The sequence below is a fragment of the Episyrphus balteatus genome, chromosome 1 (genome assembly GCF_945859705.1).
Source record: "Episyrphus balteatus chromosome 1, idEpiBalt1.1, whole genome shotgun sequence".
NCBI classification, from domain to species: Eukaryota; Metazoa; Arthropoda; class Insecta; order Diptera; family Syrphidae; genus Episyrphus; species Episyrphus balteatus.
Genome location: NC_079134.1, coordinates 20,617,727 through 20,635,001, shown reverse-complemented (window position 1 = coordinate 20,635,001; position 17,275 = coordinate 20,617,727). Strand labels below are relative to the sequence as shown.

The 17,275-nt window shown below is 29.0% G+C and overlaps 1 protein-coding gene and 1 long non-coding RNA gene across 2 annotated transcripts in view; one reads left to right on the top strand and one right to left on the bottom strand.

Annotated features, from left to right (window-relative positions):
• The window catches only part of LOC129908494 (cadherin-related tumor suppressor), a 281,238-nt gene that overhangs the window by 186,667 nt on the left and 77,296 nt on the right, over positions 1–17,275 (top strand). Inside the window, exons 2-5 of the mRNA XM_055985041.1 lie at positions 2,926–3,234; positions 10,356–10,589; positions 10,885–11,086; positions 14,714–14,904. Of these exons, the coding sequence (XP_055841016.1) occupies positions 2,926–3,234; positions 10,356–10,589; positions 10,885–11,086; positions 14,714–14,904 (936 nt within the window). The remainder of the gene's footprint in view (positions 1–2,925; positions 3,235–10,355; positions 10,590–10,884; positions 11,087–14,713; positions 14,905–17,275) is intronic.
• On the bottom strand, positions 9,320–10,274 carry LOC129908542 (uncharacterized). Its single transcript, XR_008771296.1, has 2 exons — positions 9,938–10,274; positions 9,320–9,869 (listed from the first exon to the last, which is right to left on the bottom strand). It is a non-coding gene; the product is annotated as an uncharacterized LOC129908542 (long non-coding RNA).

The window sequence follows — 17,275 nt, the reverse complement described above, 5'->3', positions numbered from 1 at the left end:
ACTTCGATTAAGTGCGTGGAATATTGTTCTCGAGAAAATGTACTCCAAACACCTCTGAATGAGGAATTTCAAGAACAACTTCTTGATTCAAGGAATATGTTGCTGATTAGAAATTTCTGTTTGGTTTGTAGATATTTTTCAAATTTTAATTTTGATTTCATTTAATACAGTTTACCTTTTTTCTTACAATAACGATACCATAGGGCGAGTTCATAAAAAAGATCGAACCTGAAAAACCCCGAACATTACGATTCTGTCTATTTGTCTGTCTCTATATCGAGTAACAACTTAGCCACTACAGCGATTTGCTTCAAACATAATACATAGTTAGGGGTTTTGGAGGAAATTTGAATAATTTTTAAGACCGAAATTACCGGTACTTGCCATATGATCAAAATGGAACAGGTTATTTTTCACGAAAATGGCTCCTACAATTTTGATTTAAAAAATGTCTGCATTGCTGAAAACAGGGTTCTAGTTTTGAATTAAAAAAAAAATATTTTTTGAACAGTTATTAAAGGTACATACAGAACCGTTTTTATTTCTGACTTTTTTCGGTAAATATTAAACCGATTTCAATAATTTATTCTGAAGGAAAATTAAATTATTCTTCCTTATTGTAATGTTAAGAAAAATTTCGAAAACAAATATTTTTGGATTAAAAAAATTTAAATTTTTTGAAAAATATATATTTTTAAAGGGAGCGGGTCATAATTCTGCTTGTCAAAATTCTGTACGACAAAATTCTGTGGGGTCAAAATACTGTAATACCATAATTCTGTACGTCATTATACTGTAAATACAAAATTCTGTACGTCAAAATACTGTATGAACAAAATACTGACATGCAAAATTCTGTTATGTAAAATTCTGTATGGCAAAATACTGTATATCAAAATTCTGTGAAAATGCTGTAAAAAAATATCGTTTTGATAATGTAAAAAAGTGCGCGCGCACTTTTCTACATTATCAAAACGATATTTTTTTACAGAATTTTGATTTACAGAATTTTGATGTACAGAATTTTGAAATACAGTATTTTGACCAACCAGAATTTTGCTATACAGAATTTTGACTTTCAGAATTTTGTTCCTACAGCATTTTGCACATACAGAATTTTGACATACAGTATTTTGGCATACAGTATTTTGAATACAGAATTTCGACCCCAACCCATTTTTAAAACGGGTCCATGAATTCATGAATTTTTTCTAATTTTTGATTTCAAACTGTATACAAAATTTTTCTTTTACAAAATGTTTGAAAAATTTTATGTAAAAAATAAAATTTTTATTTAAAAAAAAAAACGCTTCTAATAACATTATTTGATTCCAGAAATGCTCTATGTGGCTTTATTTCGTATGTAGCCCAGACAAATTAGTCAAAATATGGTGATTAAATCGCATTTTTCGCGGGACAAAATTTGTCTCGTAAAAATGTATTTCTATAATTTTTTTTATTTCATACAATAGAAATGGTAGTTATTAAAATTAAATTGAAATTATTCTAAAAAATGTTTACAAAAAAATCTTAAACACTCTAGGCAACTTTTACCATAAGGCAAAGTTCGTGTGTAGTGCAGTTTTGCATTTAATTTTGTATTCAAATTTATTAACTTAATCAAAAGAAATACGAAATGTTGTTGATAATATAATTCTCCATTGAATTAAATCTTAGATCATTTATATTTTCGAGAGGATTTTGTATGGGAGCTCAATCTGCATTCTTGGTTTAAATTTATAAGTAATCAGCGTTTTTAGAGAAGAAAATTTTCAAAAAAGTTTGTGCAGCTTTTTAAGAAACTTAAAAACATGATTCAAAATATAATCGGTATGTTTTCAAAAAATTGATAGGTATTTCAATAAAAAAAAAAATATTTATTTTTTGAATCCAAAAAATGTATTCAATATTTAATTTATGAATAATATAATAAAATTTTGAAGAACAATCTTACAATGAAAAAAAGTTAAAATCAACGAAAACCACTTTGATTTAACTGTTTTTCTTTTTGATTACATTTTTCATCAAATGTACAAGGAGAAAAAAAAACACCTTAAAATAAGATAATGCCAACTTTCAATCTCATCCTTTTAAAACAAAACGATTTCCGCTCAAAATATGTGGAATCCTCATAAATTTTGTTAAATTTTAGATGAACTTTATTTCATTTTAATAAGAATTTTCATCTTAAAAAGAAGAAAAAACTCAAGTTAAAAAGATTGCGTCTTAATTCTATGTGCATACGTCATAATACATATTAAAAGATTATCTTAAAAAAAATGAAATCATTTAAAAATTAATAGGGAAATCATCCTAATTTGGTAGTTGAAACAACCTAAACAAATTTTTAAATTTTTATGAAACTTCCGCGAGTGAATCAAACTCCAGTGGCGACCAGTTTTCTTTTTTTTTTTTGTAATTAAAATGTCTCCACATACTTTTGATCTTAAATGAAGTAGATTTCATTTAAATGAGCATATTTAAGAAATAAAGAAGATTATTTGTCCGAATAAATTAAGACGGCTACGGAATTCATCTTGGCAAAAAACCATGCAAAAATCTGCTTAATTTAAAACAGAATACGATTGTTTTTAGGTGATCTTTTTTTTCGTGTATTTTTTTAAATTTAAAGAAGTACTTTTCTTTGATTCTAATTTTAAGAAGAATGAACAATAGAAATAAAATCCTCCTCATTTGTTTTCAAATCGATAGTTCCAATAAACAAAAAGATAACTCTTATGTTGTTTTTGAATTTAACTTGAAATCTTTATTTTTCTCACCACCAAAAGAGCGTATTTAGTTATCCAAAAATAAAATTCAAAACACCTCATGACTCACATTTTCTTTTTAATTATATACCCAGAATTCCTTTGTATATTGCCTTACTAATCTCAATTTTTTCTTTCTTTTATTTTTATTTTACAGGTGAAAGTAACAGTATTGGACAAAAACGACAGTCCACCAGTATTCCGTGATATTCCGTTGACATTTAGTGTTAGCGAAGACCTTGGTGCTGGTCATACAGTTGCAACAATTCGTGCCACCGATCCAGACACATTGGGAACTCTGACCTATACAATGATCAATGGGGACGATGGTAAATTCTTACTTGAACCGGACACGGGTAAATTGCGCCTAAAGGACGCTCTGGATCGTGAAACCAAAGATGTTTATCACCTGATTATACGTGTCACCGATGGTGTACAGCATACAGAAACCACTGTTATCGTACAGGTGAGTGCTAAAATCGACCTGAAGGAAGGAAGGTCCTTTTTTTTTGTATTTTTTGTTGTTGTTTTGTGTATGTTTTTCGTTGTTATTGTTTGGTTCCAGTCGTTTTCATTAAAAATTTTTTATATTTTTTTATTTTATTTTAATTTTTTGTTAAGATGGAGAACAGAGCAAAGTCTCGACTCGATTTGAGACTTGGTGCTGCCTTACTTAGAGAAGTTCGGTATGCGTGGTTGAAAGGTAACCTTAAAGCCCAACCAAAAGAACAGTACCTACACATATGGTGTGCTCTTGCTACTGCTGCTGGTTGGCTGGTGTGCTCTTTTTAAGGAAACTGATTCTTGCTTCTTTTTATCTGCGATGGGCGCTCTTCCTTTTTTTTTTTTTTTTTTTTTTTTTTTTTTTTTTTTTTTTTTTATTAATTTCTTTGCCGGTTTTGGTAATTTGATGCTCCGCGTGTTAAAAAACCGCCTCAATGGTTTTTCGGTTTCAACCTTTTTTGCACCTCCTTTATGCGCTCTGGCTACAGAAATACCTTTTATACAAGTTCTGTGTGATCTGTGTTGGTGGTTGCGACGACCGACGACCGACACCGCCGCGCCGCCACCACCACCTTTTACTTCTCTATAGCTTTTGAATCTTGTGAGACTCTCCGCAAGCTCGAGCTCGCACTTTGATTTTAAGTGAGCGATAAAAAATATGTTTAATGTATGAATATGGATTACAAGCTTAAATTGCCGTCCGTTCGTCCATTTGTCCATCCGTCTGTCTGTTTGTCGCAATGCACTGAAATGTGTGGGCATGTGTGTGTGTGTGTGTTGGTGATTTCTTACCTCAAGCTGTAGAGATATCTAGATTCATCTGGGACGATAAAAAGATCGAAAAATCATCCGAAAAAGACGAAACGAAAACGACAACGTAAAGCAACAAGTTTGGCTCAAGGCGACATATTTTTTATACAAACTTTTTTTTTCTTCTTTTTTTCATTTTTTGTTGTTGTTGTTATTGGTTATAAGGACTGCTGTTGCTCTTGTAACCTTCTTTTGTTGTTGTTCTGGATTTTCAGTTGGTTCCCGCAGATTTATATTTGTGTACCAGAAGAAACGAGTGTGTATTTGCGAAGAGAAGAAATATAAGTAAATTAAATTTACGTGAACACCCGGAAAGAAAATGTCATTTTAAACACTTCTGAATGAAGGTGACATTTATTACTTACGTGGTCTTGTGTTACCATTGCAGCAGATGATGGTTATTGGTGATGCATGCCGGCGCTGGCTGCTGCTGGATTTGTTTTCTGATTTTTTTTTTTATTTTTGAATACGGGTTCCTTTATCCAGGCTTTGAAGTCAATAAAAAAATGGTTATTTTTTTTTTTTTTAATTCTTTTTATTATTATGGTTCGAGTTGAAATTCCATTGTCCATAAGTGTTATATAGAAGGATTTTTTTTGTTGTCCTAGTCTATCAACACACACCCACCTTGGAAGTTCAAAAAGGAAAGACCTTGAAACTGAAAGTCAAACAGAAATATGGTATGATATCGGTATTAAAAGAAGCTCAAAGAAATACAATATTACTTACGAGTATGGATAGGTTATATAGTTTCTTATTTGATGAAATGAAAAATCAAAGAAAAAAACAAATAATAGAGTGAAATGATTTTTTATATTTAATAATGTTTGTCTTAGTATATTTAATTTTAAAAATTGTTGGAGACGATTTAAAACAAAAAAAAAGTTTATACCATTCAAACGAAATTGTTAATCAACAACATCAGTGCTGCCAGAGCCGGCTATTTATCGCTAAACAAGCTTCTAGAACATTTCACTCGCTCCTTAATATTTTGATTTACGATTTATCGGAATTTGGTTTTTTTAATTTTGAACATGGCGATTTAAGGCTCCTTTTTAAAATCAAAGCTTTTTACAGCAAAAACCTACCAAAGATGTGAACAGAGACAACCCATTTTCCATATATTTTTCATTTTTATGTTTTAACAAATTTAGTTTAATCCCCGTAATTCCTACTTTTCACGAGTCGATTTTTGCCGTGCGGCGAAGCTTTACGACTCGTGTGAACGTAAGCCGCAAGTGTGACAAAAGTGACAGTCCCCAAAGAAAAATCCTAATCGACTTGAGCCGTGCGACATATCGTGCGGCTAAAATCGACTCGTGAAAAGTCGGCATAAATGAGCGTGAAAACCACAATTATAAATAAAATTAAAAACACATAGTTATACTTAAAGTCTGAAGTAAAAGTTATCTGAAAATTTTTAAAATCTCATCACCACAAAAAAATTGTTTGCGTGTTTTTAGACCATTTTTGAAAGTGGCTAATTTTGGCTGAAAGATTTTTTAAAATCGGGTCCTTGCCTCTAAAACATTCTGGCAACACTGATCAACACATAAAAGAAAAGTTCAAAAAAATTTATTTACCAGCTTCAAAAAAATGATTTTTCAAAAAAAAAAATTAATTTTTTGTATAAAATTCAAAAACGTAGTAATTAAGTACTTTAATTAAGTCGTTTGTATGATAATTTTCATTGAAATCATTTTCTTACGAATAAGTCAGAAAAAGACAACTTTTCTATTACAGGTGCCGCGGCCGTTAATAACTGTTTTTTTCAAAATGCTTGTTTTTTTATTTTAATACAAAGATCTTATTTGCCGCATAACTTCAAAATTTTAATCAAAATCATTAGAGCCCTTTTTGAGATAAATAATTTTTTTTTTTAATTTTAGTTATATAGCAGGTACCGTTAATTTTGGTCGAAAATAAATTTAAATTTCGTCTTCAGAGAATTAAAATAAAAAAACTTATAACTATCAAGTTTGAAGGAAATAGCTTGATTAGTTTAGTCTGTACTTTCTAGAGTTCAGTTTTTTTTTACGAATCCTTATAAAAAAAATTAAAAAATACCTCTTAATTTAATAATATCTCTTAAAAAGTGTTTTACCGATTAGGCACATTTTAGGTTGGACTTTTGTTTTGATTTTTTTTTTTTTTTGTCATTGAATATGAACATCCAAATCCAAGATCACTGTGACCACGGCTATGAAATGAATATCATGAATATAATAATTTCAGATTATAAAATTTTGCTGTGTTTTTATTAGATCGCGTGATTTTACAGCTTTCGAGGAGTCTGACATTAATATTTGAATTTATTTTTAATTTATTTATTTTTGACTTAAAATCGTGATGAAGTTTTTTTTCGCATTTTAGCTGTGAGCTTACAACTTTTGCCTCTTAACGGCGGTATATTCAATTAAATGTAACATCTTCTCCAGCGGATGAGCAAAATGCTTTTATCATTAACCTCATTTGTCAAATAATTACAGAATTCAAGAATACATGGTAGAACATTTATGTATGAATATATGAACCTACATACTTCATAAGCCTCTTTTTATATAAATCTGTGGCAATAAGACACAGTAGCTTATGTCGACTTAAGAAATTTTTGAACATTTTTTTTTTCAATCTTATTTTTTTATGGTTTTTAATTTTAATTGAACTGAAATTTTTGTCTCTACATTTAATCTACATGAATCTTAGCTAAATTTCTGTAATTTTGTTTTTAAATTAAAACTTATATGTAATGAGTAAATGCAGATAAGAGTTGACTGGTTTTCAAATTTTTTTTTTGGACTTAAGCTACTCTGTCTTATTGCCACAGACATACTTTTTTAACATTGCAGACTACTTTTCACCCCTAAACTTATTCGTTTTTATTTAAGCATTGTAAAGTTGCCAGAAAATAACAAAATATTGTAAGAAAAATTGTAAATTGTAAAATTGTTGCACCTCGCGTTTTTTGTGTTTATACTTTTTGAAAAGAAAACAAACGTAGACTTTGTGTATTGATATTCCTCAGAGATATAATGATTTATTCTGAAATATTTTCACTCAATGCACTCAAATCAACGAATTCAAAAATATTACACTAGGTACTTTACTTTGTATATTATTACAAAAATTCAAAAGATTTTATGAAAATGATATATTTGACAGAAAAAATTTTTGTCTGTCTAAAGTTAAAATTTAGTCAGAATTTAAAAATGTATGTATGTAGGTAAAAAGTCTGTCTTGTTTGCATTCTCAAATTGAAATGAGCTCATCCGAACAGGATATCCATTCTTATTTTCATTGCTTTTATACAGGGTGTCCCAAAAGTTAACGTCGAAACGAAAACGGTAGGGTAGGTGGTGACAGTTATCAGAAAAATAATTAAAAAATTAGCAGCCACATATTTTGTGAGTTATGGGCATTTGAATAAAAGTCGAAAAAATGGTCACCCTGTGACGGTTTTTTATGTGCCGTGACTACAAATCTTAATTTTTCTCATTTTTTTGTTTTGCTACGGAACCTTGAATAACCCTGCTACCAAATGCATTCAAACCCTTTCAGAACCTTTCAGAATACAAAAACTTAAATAATAATATGGAAAAATAACCTAATAAAAAAGTCGGATTTCTTAAGAAAATAAATTTTATCTCGGTTATTTATGGAATATTCTCAACAATGTTATACCATTTTGAAAAGAGAATTGAACACACCAACTTTTAAGGTAACTTGCCGAAACATCGTAGTGCATTTTTTTTACACTACGGTTCATTGAATTAGAGTCATGTAAAATTTTTTAGTACTTAGTTGGGCAAAAAAGTAATATTCTCTTTAAAACTGATGCAGCTGAGTTAACATTTTTGAATGCATTTGGTAGCAGGGTTATTCAAGGTTCCGTAACAAAAGAAAAAAATGAGAAAAATTAAGACTTGTAGTCACGGCACATGAAAAACCGTCACAGGGTGACTATTTTTTCGACTTTTTTTCAAATGCCCATAACTCCCAAAATATATGGCTGCGATTTTTTTTATTATTTTTCTGGTAACTGACACCACCTACTCTATCTACCGTTTTCATTTCGACGTTAACTTTTGGGACACCCTGTATACCTCTAGCTACAGCCTAAACGAGTGAAGTGATTTTCTTCAAACTTGATAGTTAGCAGTTTTTGGTGATTCCCTACAGGGGAAATTGAATTTTTTTTATGACCAAAACTAACGGTACCTGCCATATAACGGAAATAGAAAAATTAATTTTTTTCAAAAACGGTTCTAACGATTTTGATTAAAATTTTATGTGTAGTATTACACATTAGAGCCAACTTTTGAAATAAAAAAAAAATATTTTTTGCACCGTTATTAACGGTACCTGCATAGAACGGTTTTTTTTTTTTTGGTTTCTGAATATCTCGTACAAAATTAACCCGATTTAAACGAAAATTTTTATGCAAAAGCGTTTAGATAAAGGAAATACTAAAATTTTATAAAATTTTCAAAAAGTGCATTTTTGGATTTTTTAAAAAATATTTCAAAATATTTTTTTGAAAAATTAATTTTTTGAAATTTCGTTTTCATGTGTAGGTAAATTAATTATTTCTTTAAAATGGGATACCAACTTTTTTTTTGAAAAATGTTAGAAATTTTGTATATATAAAAAATTAATTTTTTAAAAAACGGCTCTAACGATTTTGGACAATTTTTTTCTAAAAATACTTTTTTATGCAAGTAATAAAATGGCATACTTGGTTTTTTGTAAAAAAATAATTTAAAACGGTGTTTCTTGAATAAAAAGCTTTAACATTAAGTTACTTTTAGCATAAGAGCAAGTAGGTACGTGCGCCCCAGTCGTGCATTTTATTTTAGAATAGTTTCTCAAAGTTTTTTTTTTTTTTTTTCAAGCTGTAGTCGAATTTCCATCTGTGTGTTGAATTATACATATTTCCAATTAAAATTTTCTTTGAAATAAAATATGTTTCACTTAAATAAAACTCAAACCTTAAACAAGACAAAGTATCTTCTTTTCATCGTTTCAATCCTTCATTTAACAACTCCCCAAGTCCCCAAAAGATATCCCTGCAAAGTGCAAACCCATCACAACAAAGCTACCTAACATAAAATACTATTCCAATATACTTTTTTCAACTAAAATTGTTAAAATACTTGACTTCTGTTCATCAACTGGCATTCAAGTATAGTTCTTATCACATCGTAGAAATCATCAAACAAAACAAAACGCACAATGTATCTCAAAAATTTCATGTTGCTTTGCCTTAAAAACAGAGAAATCCATTTCGGTAAAGACAAAAAGGACATCATCGCAACATCACATTTATATATTACCAACAACATCAGCGACTCTCTATGTTGGTTTTGGTATAGCAGCTCCAAAAGAGATACCTTCAAATGAGATATCAATTGGAATCCAAAGTATGGCATTATTTGATGTTGGCTTTCATATAAAACTCAAACAAAGATATTTAACTGGCATCTTTCTTTCTTTTGCTGTGGCTTACATCAGTTTCATCTCTCAGCACACACAGACAAAAAAAAAAACTATACGCATATATTCTAAGTTATTCAAGAAGCAGAGTATAGAGCTTAAGCGATCTCAGAGTCGTCTTTCAAGTCGCAGTTTTTAGCAGTTGGTGCGAGCGAGCGGTAAAATTTGATTGAACCTGGTAAAACCCAAGCAAACAGTAGCAAAAGAAGAAACATGGCGACCATGCTTTGCTCCATGCGTTTGGTCGTCTTCATCGTCACTCTACCTCAGCCTCAAACCAGCACCACCATTCACCTAAAGACCGCAGACAAAATGTTTGTTGTTCTGAATTGTAAATGAGGTGCAGTTAAATTTTTGTGTACCAGTATGTCCTTCCGTCCTTTCCTCCTTCCAAACCTTGTCCCATCTTTTATCGATCGATTGCCCATCATCGCATCGATCTGCAAAAATAATTCCAGAAGTGAAAATTCCCGATCTTCATCTGCGCTTCAGTCTGAAATTATCGCCTTATGGTCATTATGGTCTGAATCGAGAGGCTCTTCGGCTTTTTGGGCTGCATATAAGTCTCGTTGAATTTTGGCTGAATTTTGGTTGAATTTCGTCATCGTCATCATGCTGATGGAATTGTGACATGAATTCTAAATGAGCTCTATGGCTCCCAAATTCTTAATTTTTTTTTTTTTTAGATTTTATTTGCAAGAATTTTTACTAATTTTTTTTGTTTAAGACTTATTTTCTGATGTTTTGTATTTTTTTATGTTTTTTTTTTTACAATCACAGGTTACGGACACAAACGACAATCCGCCGGTATTCTCGGAAGCTGTTTACTCATTTGACATACCGGAGAACGCACCACGAGGCTATCAGGTCGGTGTTATCTCGGCGACGGATCCAGATTTGGGTAATAATGCAATGGTCTCGTATACGGTAATCTCCGATTGGGCTAATGATGTGTTCAGTTTGAATCCGCAAACTGGTGTCTTTACGCTGACAGCTCGTCTTGATTATGAGGAGGTAAGTTCTTGCCAATTTTTTTTTTTTTTTTTTTCATTCTTTTTGTTGGTTAATGCCACTGCACATTGATGATGGTAAGTTCTTTTATATATATTTTGAGTTTATAAACTCCTGTGGTCTTGACTCTGTTGCAAAGTTTTTCGAGGAAACGATTAAAAAATTCCATGCAACTGTAGTTATGGTCGAATGACAGTTGTTGGTCATTTGTTTTATTTTTTGTAATTTTTTTTGTTTCTTTCTCATTTTTCAGTTAAAGAAGATTTATTTATTTTTTTCTTTTTTTTTTTAATTTCAGGTGCAACATTATATTCTGGTTGTACAAGCACAAGATAATGGACATCCAAGTTTATCGACCACATTAACAGTTTACTGTAATGTTCTTGATTTGAATGATAACGCACCGGTATTTGATCCTATGAGCTATTCAAATGAGATTTTTGAGAATGTTTCGATTGGAACGCCAGTGGTAACAGTTAGTGCAACAGATATTGATTCAGGTAAGAGGGAGAGATGGATAGAGGATTAAGAATTATTTGGGTTTTTTGTTTGTTTTTTTTTTTTTTTTTTATTGCACATAAAACATAATTTAAAAGGATTTTTAGCTGTTTTTATTGTTGTGTTAAGAAATGATGGAAATAAAATATGTATATAAACATTTTTTTACGAGGGGATGAAAATAAAACGATAAAAATAAATCTTAATTGATGTAGCTACATGAAAAGTCTTTTAAATATTTTTTTTGTTTTTAAGAAGGAAATCGTTCCTCAAAGAGCATATTCGAAAAATCATCAAAAAGAGTAATTTTTCAATTTTTTGTTGAACAACGGAGTTACTATTAATAGTTTAAATGTTTTGTTTATGTCTTTAATCTTAACATAAAAATTCGTTCTACAAGTTTGAAAACCACAAAAACTATAAATATACGGCAATCTAACTATAAATCGAATTTACTTCACATCAAACTAAATTTAATCTTATTAATCTTACCTATACTGTAAATTACAGTTAAGACTCACACTTTTTATGATTACTAACAAACGAAAATAGCTTATAAGTGTATCTTAGAATTCATTGAGACCTCGAAGAAACCCCGCTTAATTTATTTAGATAAGAGTTCTTTAAAATAAAGTTTTTACCTCAGCTCTTTTGTTTTTCTATGAATAACATAAAAAACATGCTTTATGAAATTCAGAAATATGCCATTAAGTTTGAATTTCACAATTAGTAACATATTATTTTATTTGAATATCCAAAAAGCTAGTTTTTGTCTTACATTTTGCCGTTTTGAACTTGTGTAAGTAATTAAAATTACCTCAAAAAAAAAATTATATTTATAACTTTTTTAAATGGAATTTATTTCACGTTATGACAGCACAGGTTGGAAAATTGATTACAGAAATGTTTGTGTTCTAGTAAATGGATTTGGAAAATTAATACGACTAGGTTGAAAAATGAAAAATGAAAAAAGTGTATTTCTTCAATCCAATGTCAGTAAACTGATTGAAAGAGGTGTTTTTAGGAGGGTGTTATTAATGAATCGATTTAAAATTGCTCTGAATGCACTTCCTGGATGTGAGTGGCGTGTTAAAAGAAGACCGAATAAAAGGTTGTGCAGGAGGATGTAAGTTCTATCGATATTTTCAAACATGCCCTTGGCCTGAGCTGATTTCGAAAAGTAGATTATAAAAATTTGGTGTAAAAGAATAAAGTCAACGACATCTAATCGACTCTACGATGATGAAATCACTTTGGAGAAATTTTTGAATAATCCTGAATTCATATGTTGATAGTTTTTTTTGCATTGCTCTAGCAAAACAAAATGTTCAAAATTTAATTTCTTTATCTTCCTTTTTCCAAGTAATAGGTTATCTACTCAATTTGACTTAATTTAATTCTTACTCCGTACATTTCATTGCCTAAAATTAAAAAATTTCAAACACAAAATTTTTACCTAATAAATTTGTTTTTTTTTTGTATTTATTAGTCCAAAAATTTTACAAATTGTTTACTTTGCTAGTGATAAAAGTTTAAGAAAAAATATAGTTTCTCGAGAAGAAAGATAAAAATAATCAAGATAATCATTGTGCAATTGAATGGCCTTAAAAACTAGACACATATTTTTAAACCTATTTCTGTTTGAATTAGGTTTTCAAAAATATTGAAATATTCTGTCATATAAGATCACAAAATTAATGAAAAAACAAATATGAAAGCTACTATTGGATATCCGAATAACTTGGAGAGACTTCAACATATTTAAAATGTTAAACATTAATTTTTAAGAATCAAAACTACTAAAAATGCATCCAAAAGTAGAGTCTTGATTTCGTCATTTTCCTTCCAAAATATAGGACATTTATATATTTTTGGTATTTCAAAATCTTGCACGTTGCACATTTAAAATTGCATTATGTTTCAAGGTAGATACATTATTATAGTTTGAAGTTTTTATTGAAATTTTTTAAAAACGAATATTCTGATTCTGTCTCCTTGATGACAATTTCTAATTCTCTAACCATAAGTTTCATTAAAGCTAAAGTTATTTATTAATTCATGACTTTCGCCTACCTATAATCACTACTTCTTCAAAGGTCTACCTCATATTTTAGTTTTAGAAAACCATTTATTACTTGGTTTTGATTTTTTTAGATTTTTTTTCAATACCATTGTTAGTCTTGCAATAAATTTATCTATCGTTTAAAAAAAAATTCAACTCTTTACATTGTCGCGTTTAGAAAATAGCCAATTTTTACACATATCCATAGGTACACTCATTTTCGTGAAAAATAACTGAAAATTCAAAATCTTTCACAACAATTTGTCACATACACAATAATTTATTTATAACTTTTATTTGTTTTTTTCTTTCAAACTTTTGCACCAAAGAATAGTTACTATGCCAAAAAGTCAAAATATTTCAAATAAATCATAAAACTCATAATTCAACCATATTCATAAACTTCTTCTTCTTCGAACCAAACCCCAATTCTAATGATTTATAATAATTTATAATAATCACTATACATCAAATTCATTCAAGATACCCACACACAACCAAACAGTCATCTCTCTCTCTGAAGTAATTTTGTTAATTTTACATCCATCCATCGAATGAATTATATATGCGCCATAAGTAACGAACTTGCCATCAATCAAATGTGTCAATTTTTGCACCTGCAACAAATACCACCATCACACACAAACTTTCAACTTTTTTTTATAATTACTCAAGAAATTAGCCTGGTTATGGTTGAATACAAACCAAAAACCAATAATTACCCTTCCATAAGCTGTCTGTCATTTAAATCTCTATTCAAACTCAACGAATGTTAACGCAGAAGTTGAAAATTATGATTTTCACATAATAATAAACAAAAGAAAAGTTTGTTGCTCAGCTCTTTTGTTTATTTTCCAAAACAACAAACTAATGTGCAAAAGTACATAACATTACCACAAAATAACTAAAAATAATGGTGTTTACTTTCGCAATACTATATAATTTTTATAAATGTCACCTGCATTGACCCGGACAACATCGTAGAGTATTGAGTGAAATGCTCGCGCCACTAAAGTAAACATTCACGTAAAAAAGAAAAAGGAGGATTTTTCGTATATTTTGTTTTCACGAAATCACATCAATCCATCATAATCACCATCATCTGAAGCTTTTTCGATTTTATCCAAAGAAGTTATCTCATGGCGATGTAGAGAGGAGTAAAAGGTATTATATGAGGTTGAGGAAACATCGATGTGGTCATCATTAGATGGACAGATCCAGAGGCGCACGCTGGCTGTGGGCACTCTTTTTTTTACGGGTGTGCTATTGATTCAACAAAATTATACAATTACTATATTTTTATTCAATTCTCATCAAATAGATTATTATCAATATATTTTGATCCTCCAGGGGAGTATAAAATTTACCATCTTAAACTTACAACAAAAAAAAAATTATAAAAATCACTTCAAATTGATAGAAATTAAGTTCAAACTTTATTGATTGGTTCAAATTTTCCGGGGTACTTGCTTGTTGTATAAAAATTACACAGTTTGACTCTTTTTTGTTTTATTATTATAAATTTGTGTTTTGTGTATTTTATTTGTTTTTTTTTTTTTTTTTGTAGGAGATAACGGTCGGATTGAGTACAGCATAACAGCGGGTGACGATAATGATGATTTTGAAATTGCACAAAACGGTACAATTCGTACGAAACGTGAACTCGATCGTGAAGCAAAGAACTCGTACAATTTAGTTGTGACCGCAAGAGATTGTGCCAAGGAGCCTGAACAACGGAAGTTATCTTCGACAGTACAGGTAAGAGATATTTTTTTTTTTTTTTGTTTTCTTACATTTTTTTGTTTTATGCTTGGCTTGATAATTTATTGCTGCAGAGAGATTTTAATGTTTACACGAATAAAGATATTAATTTTATGATCATCATGATTCTCGCTATTGGAGGCACAAGAGCATCCAGTTCTCTTCGATTTTTATTCGTTGTTTATTTATTTTTTTTTTTTTACTTTTTTTAGAGTAAGTACCTTTACAAAGATAAAAATTGCATTCAAAAACTAGAGGTAGAGAGGTATTTATATAGGACTCTGGCTATTTGCAGCAGGTTTGCCATTGCCATTTGGCTGGTTGGAACACAATAATATCGTGACTTGAATTTTTTCCGATTCGATTTAAGGTTTTGATAAAAAAAAAATTGGAAAAATAAAAATAAAATAAAAAAAAGTAAGTTTAGTTATGAGTTGTGAATTTCATCGATAAAGGGTTAACCTTTTGAGAAGTTGAGAATCTGAAGAATTTACGGGGTAATGTTGAAGAATGACAAGAATAATAAATCGATTTGCAATTGTTATAGCCATGATTTACTTTTTTTCTTGTTACTGGTTTAGACATAATATTTTAACACTCTTTTAGATCAATAAAATAGAAAATATGGAGTATTTTCTTGTATACAAAGTGCTGACATTTATCACCTTTGTGTTGACATCTGCCCGAATTATTTATGTTTGACACTAAACCACTCAGGAACTTTTCATGCTTTTGAAAAAATTATTGGTTGATATGTTACTGTATATAAATACATAATTCATTTTTGAATGGAAAAGATATACATACCTTCTGAAATGAGGATATTGTTCATTTTAAATACAGTTTATGAATCCATTGTTTATTATGAATATTTAATGAGGTTAAAATATATTTTAAACATGAAAAATAGAAAAAAGTTCGTTGCTCAGCTCTTTCGTTTAAAATAATTAACTAAGAAAACGTGTCGCTAATTAAAAATACTTTAAAGTCTATAGGTTAAAAGTTGCCCATGTTGCCGTATTGTTTTTTAAAATTAAAATTAATTAAAATAAAATTAAAAACCATTTTTTTTTTTTGCTTACATTTCTCAAAATAAATAATACCAAAATATTCTCTAGGTAATTTAAGGAAAAAAATAAATGGGAGTAAAAGACAATCTTAAAGCACAAAAAAAAATATTTTGAACACAACGGCAACACCTGCAATATTTGCATAGACGTTTTAAAAAGGCCAGAATCTCATTTCTATTTGTAAAATTTAAATCCACTAAATTTAATCAAGAGTTTTTGAAAGAATTGTCCTCAACTCAGAATTTTGGAAAAAAAAACCTTGTTAAAAATTTTTAAATGACTTTTTTTCAAACTTTTTCGTATTAAAATATGAAAATTTTTCCCCATTAATATAATCAGATGAATTCTAAAGAAGAAAAGGTACTATTTATTACAGTTTTGAAAAAAAAAATTAAAAATTACTTCAATTTCATTGGTTTTTTTGATAAAAACTGAATTTTTGCATTGAAATAATTGATTTTCTCAAAGACTTTGGCAAATAAGAACTTTAAACTTTTGCTTTTTAACTTAACATAACTTTATATTTAAATGTTGAACTTAAACAAAAAATAAGTAAGTTTTTTTTTTAAATCTTCTATTAAAAAAACTTCCTCGAAAATGAAATACTTTTTAATATTTATCATAAACTGTAATAGATATTGACATTTCCTTTTATAATTTCAAATCATAATAAATGTGGCCAAAAAAATTTGAAAAATAAATTAATTTTATATTACGAAAAAGTTTTAAGAAAGACATGTTAAAATTTTTTCAATAATTTTTTTTTTTTTCAAAAATCTGAGTTTAATTTCCATTTTTTGAAAAATTCTTTCTTCAATTTACTTAACTTTAATTTTACAAATATAAATAAGCTTCTAGCTTTTTAAAAATGTATATTTGAATATTATAGGTGTTGCCGTTGTGTTCAAATATTTTTTTTTGTGTTTGAAGTCAATTTGTGCGAAAATTTCATTTGCCACCTAAACTTTGGAAGATTGTCCTTCACTTCCATAATATACATAGTTGTTTTCCTTTAATTGCGAAGAAAATCTTTTGGCATTAGTTAATGTATGAAATTTAAGAAAAATTTTTGAAAAAAAATTTCAATTAAATTTAAAAAATCAAAATGGCAACAGCGGCAATTTTTATCTATAGACTTTAAAGTATTTTTAATTACCAACGTTTATAGAATTAGATTTAAAAATGATAGGTAATCATAACACGAAACAAAAAAAATTATTTTTATTGAATTAAACTGCCTGAACATTGATTAGTAAAAAAACCTCACCGGTCCAATATTCATCTGTTTTCATCAGAAT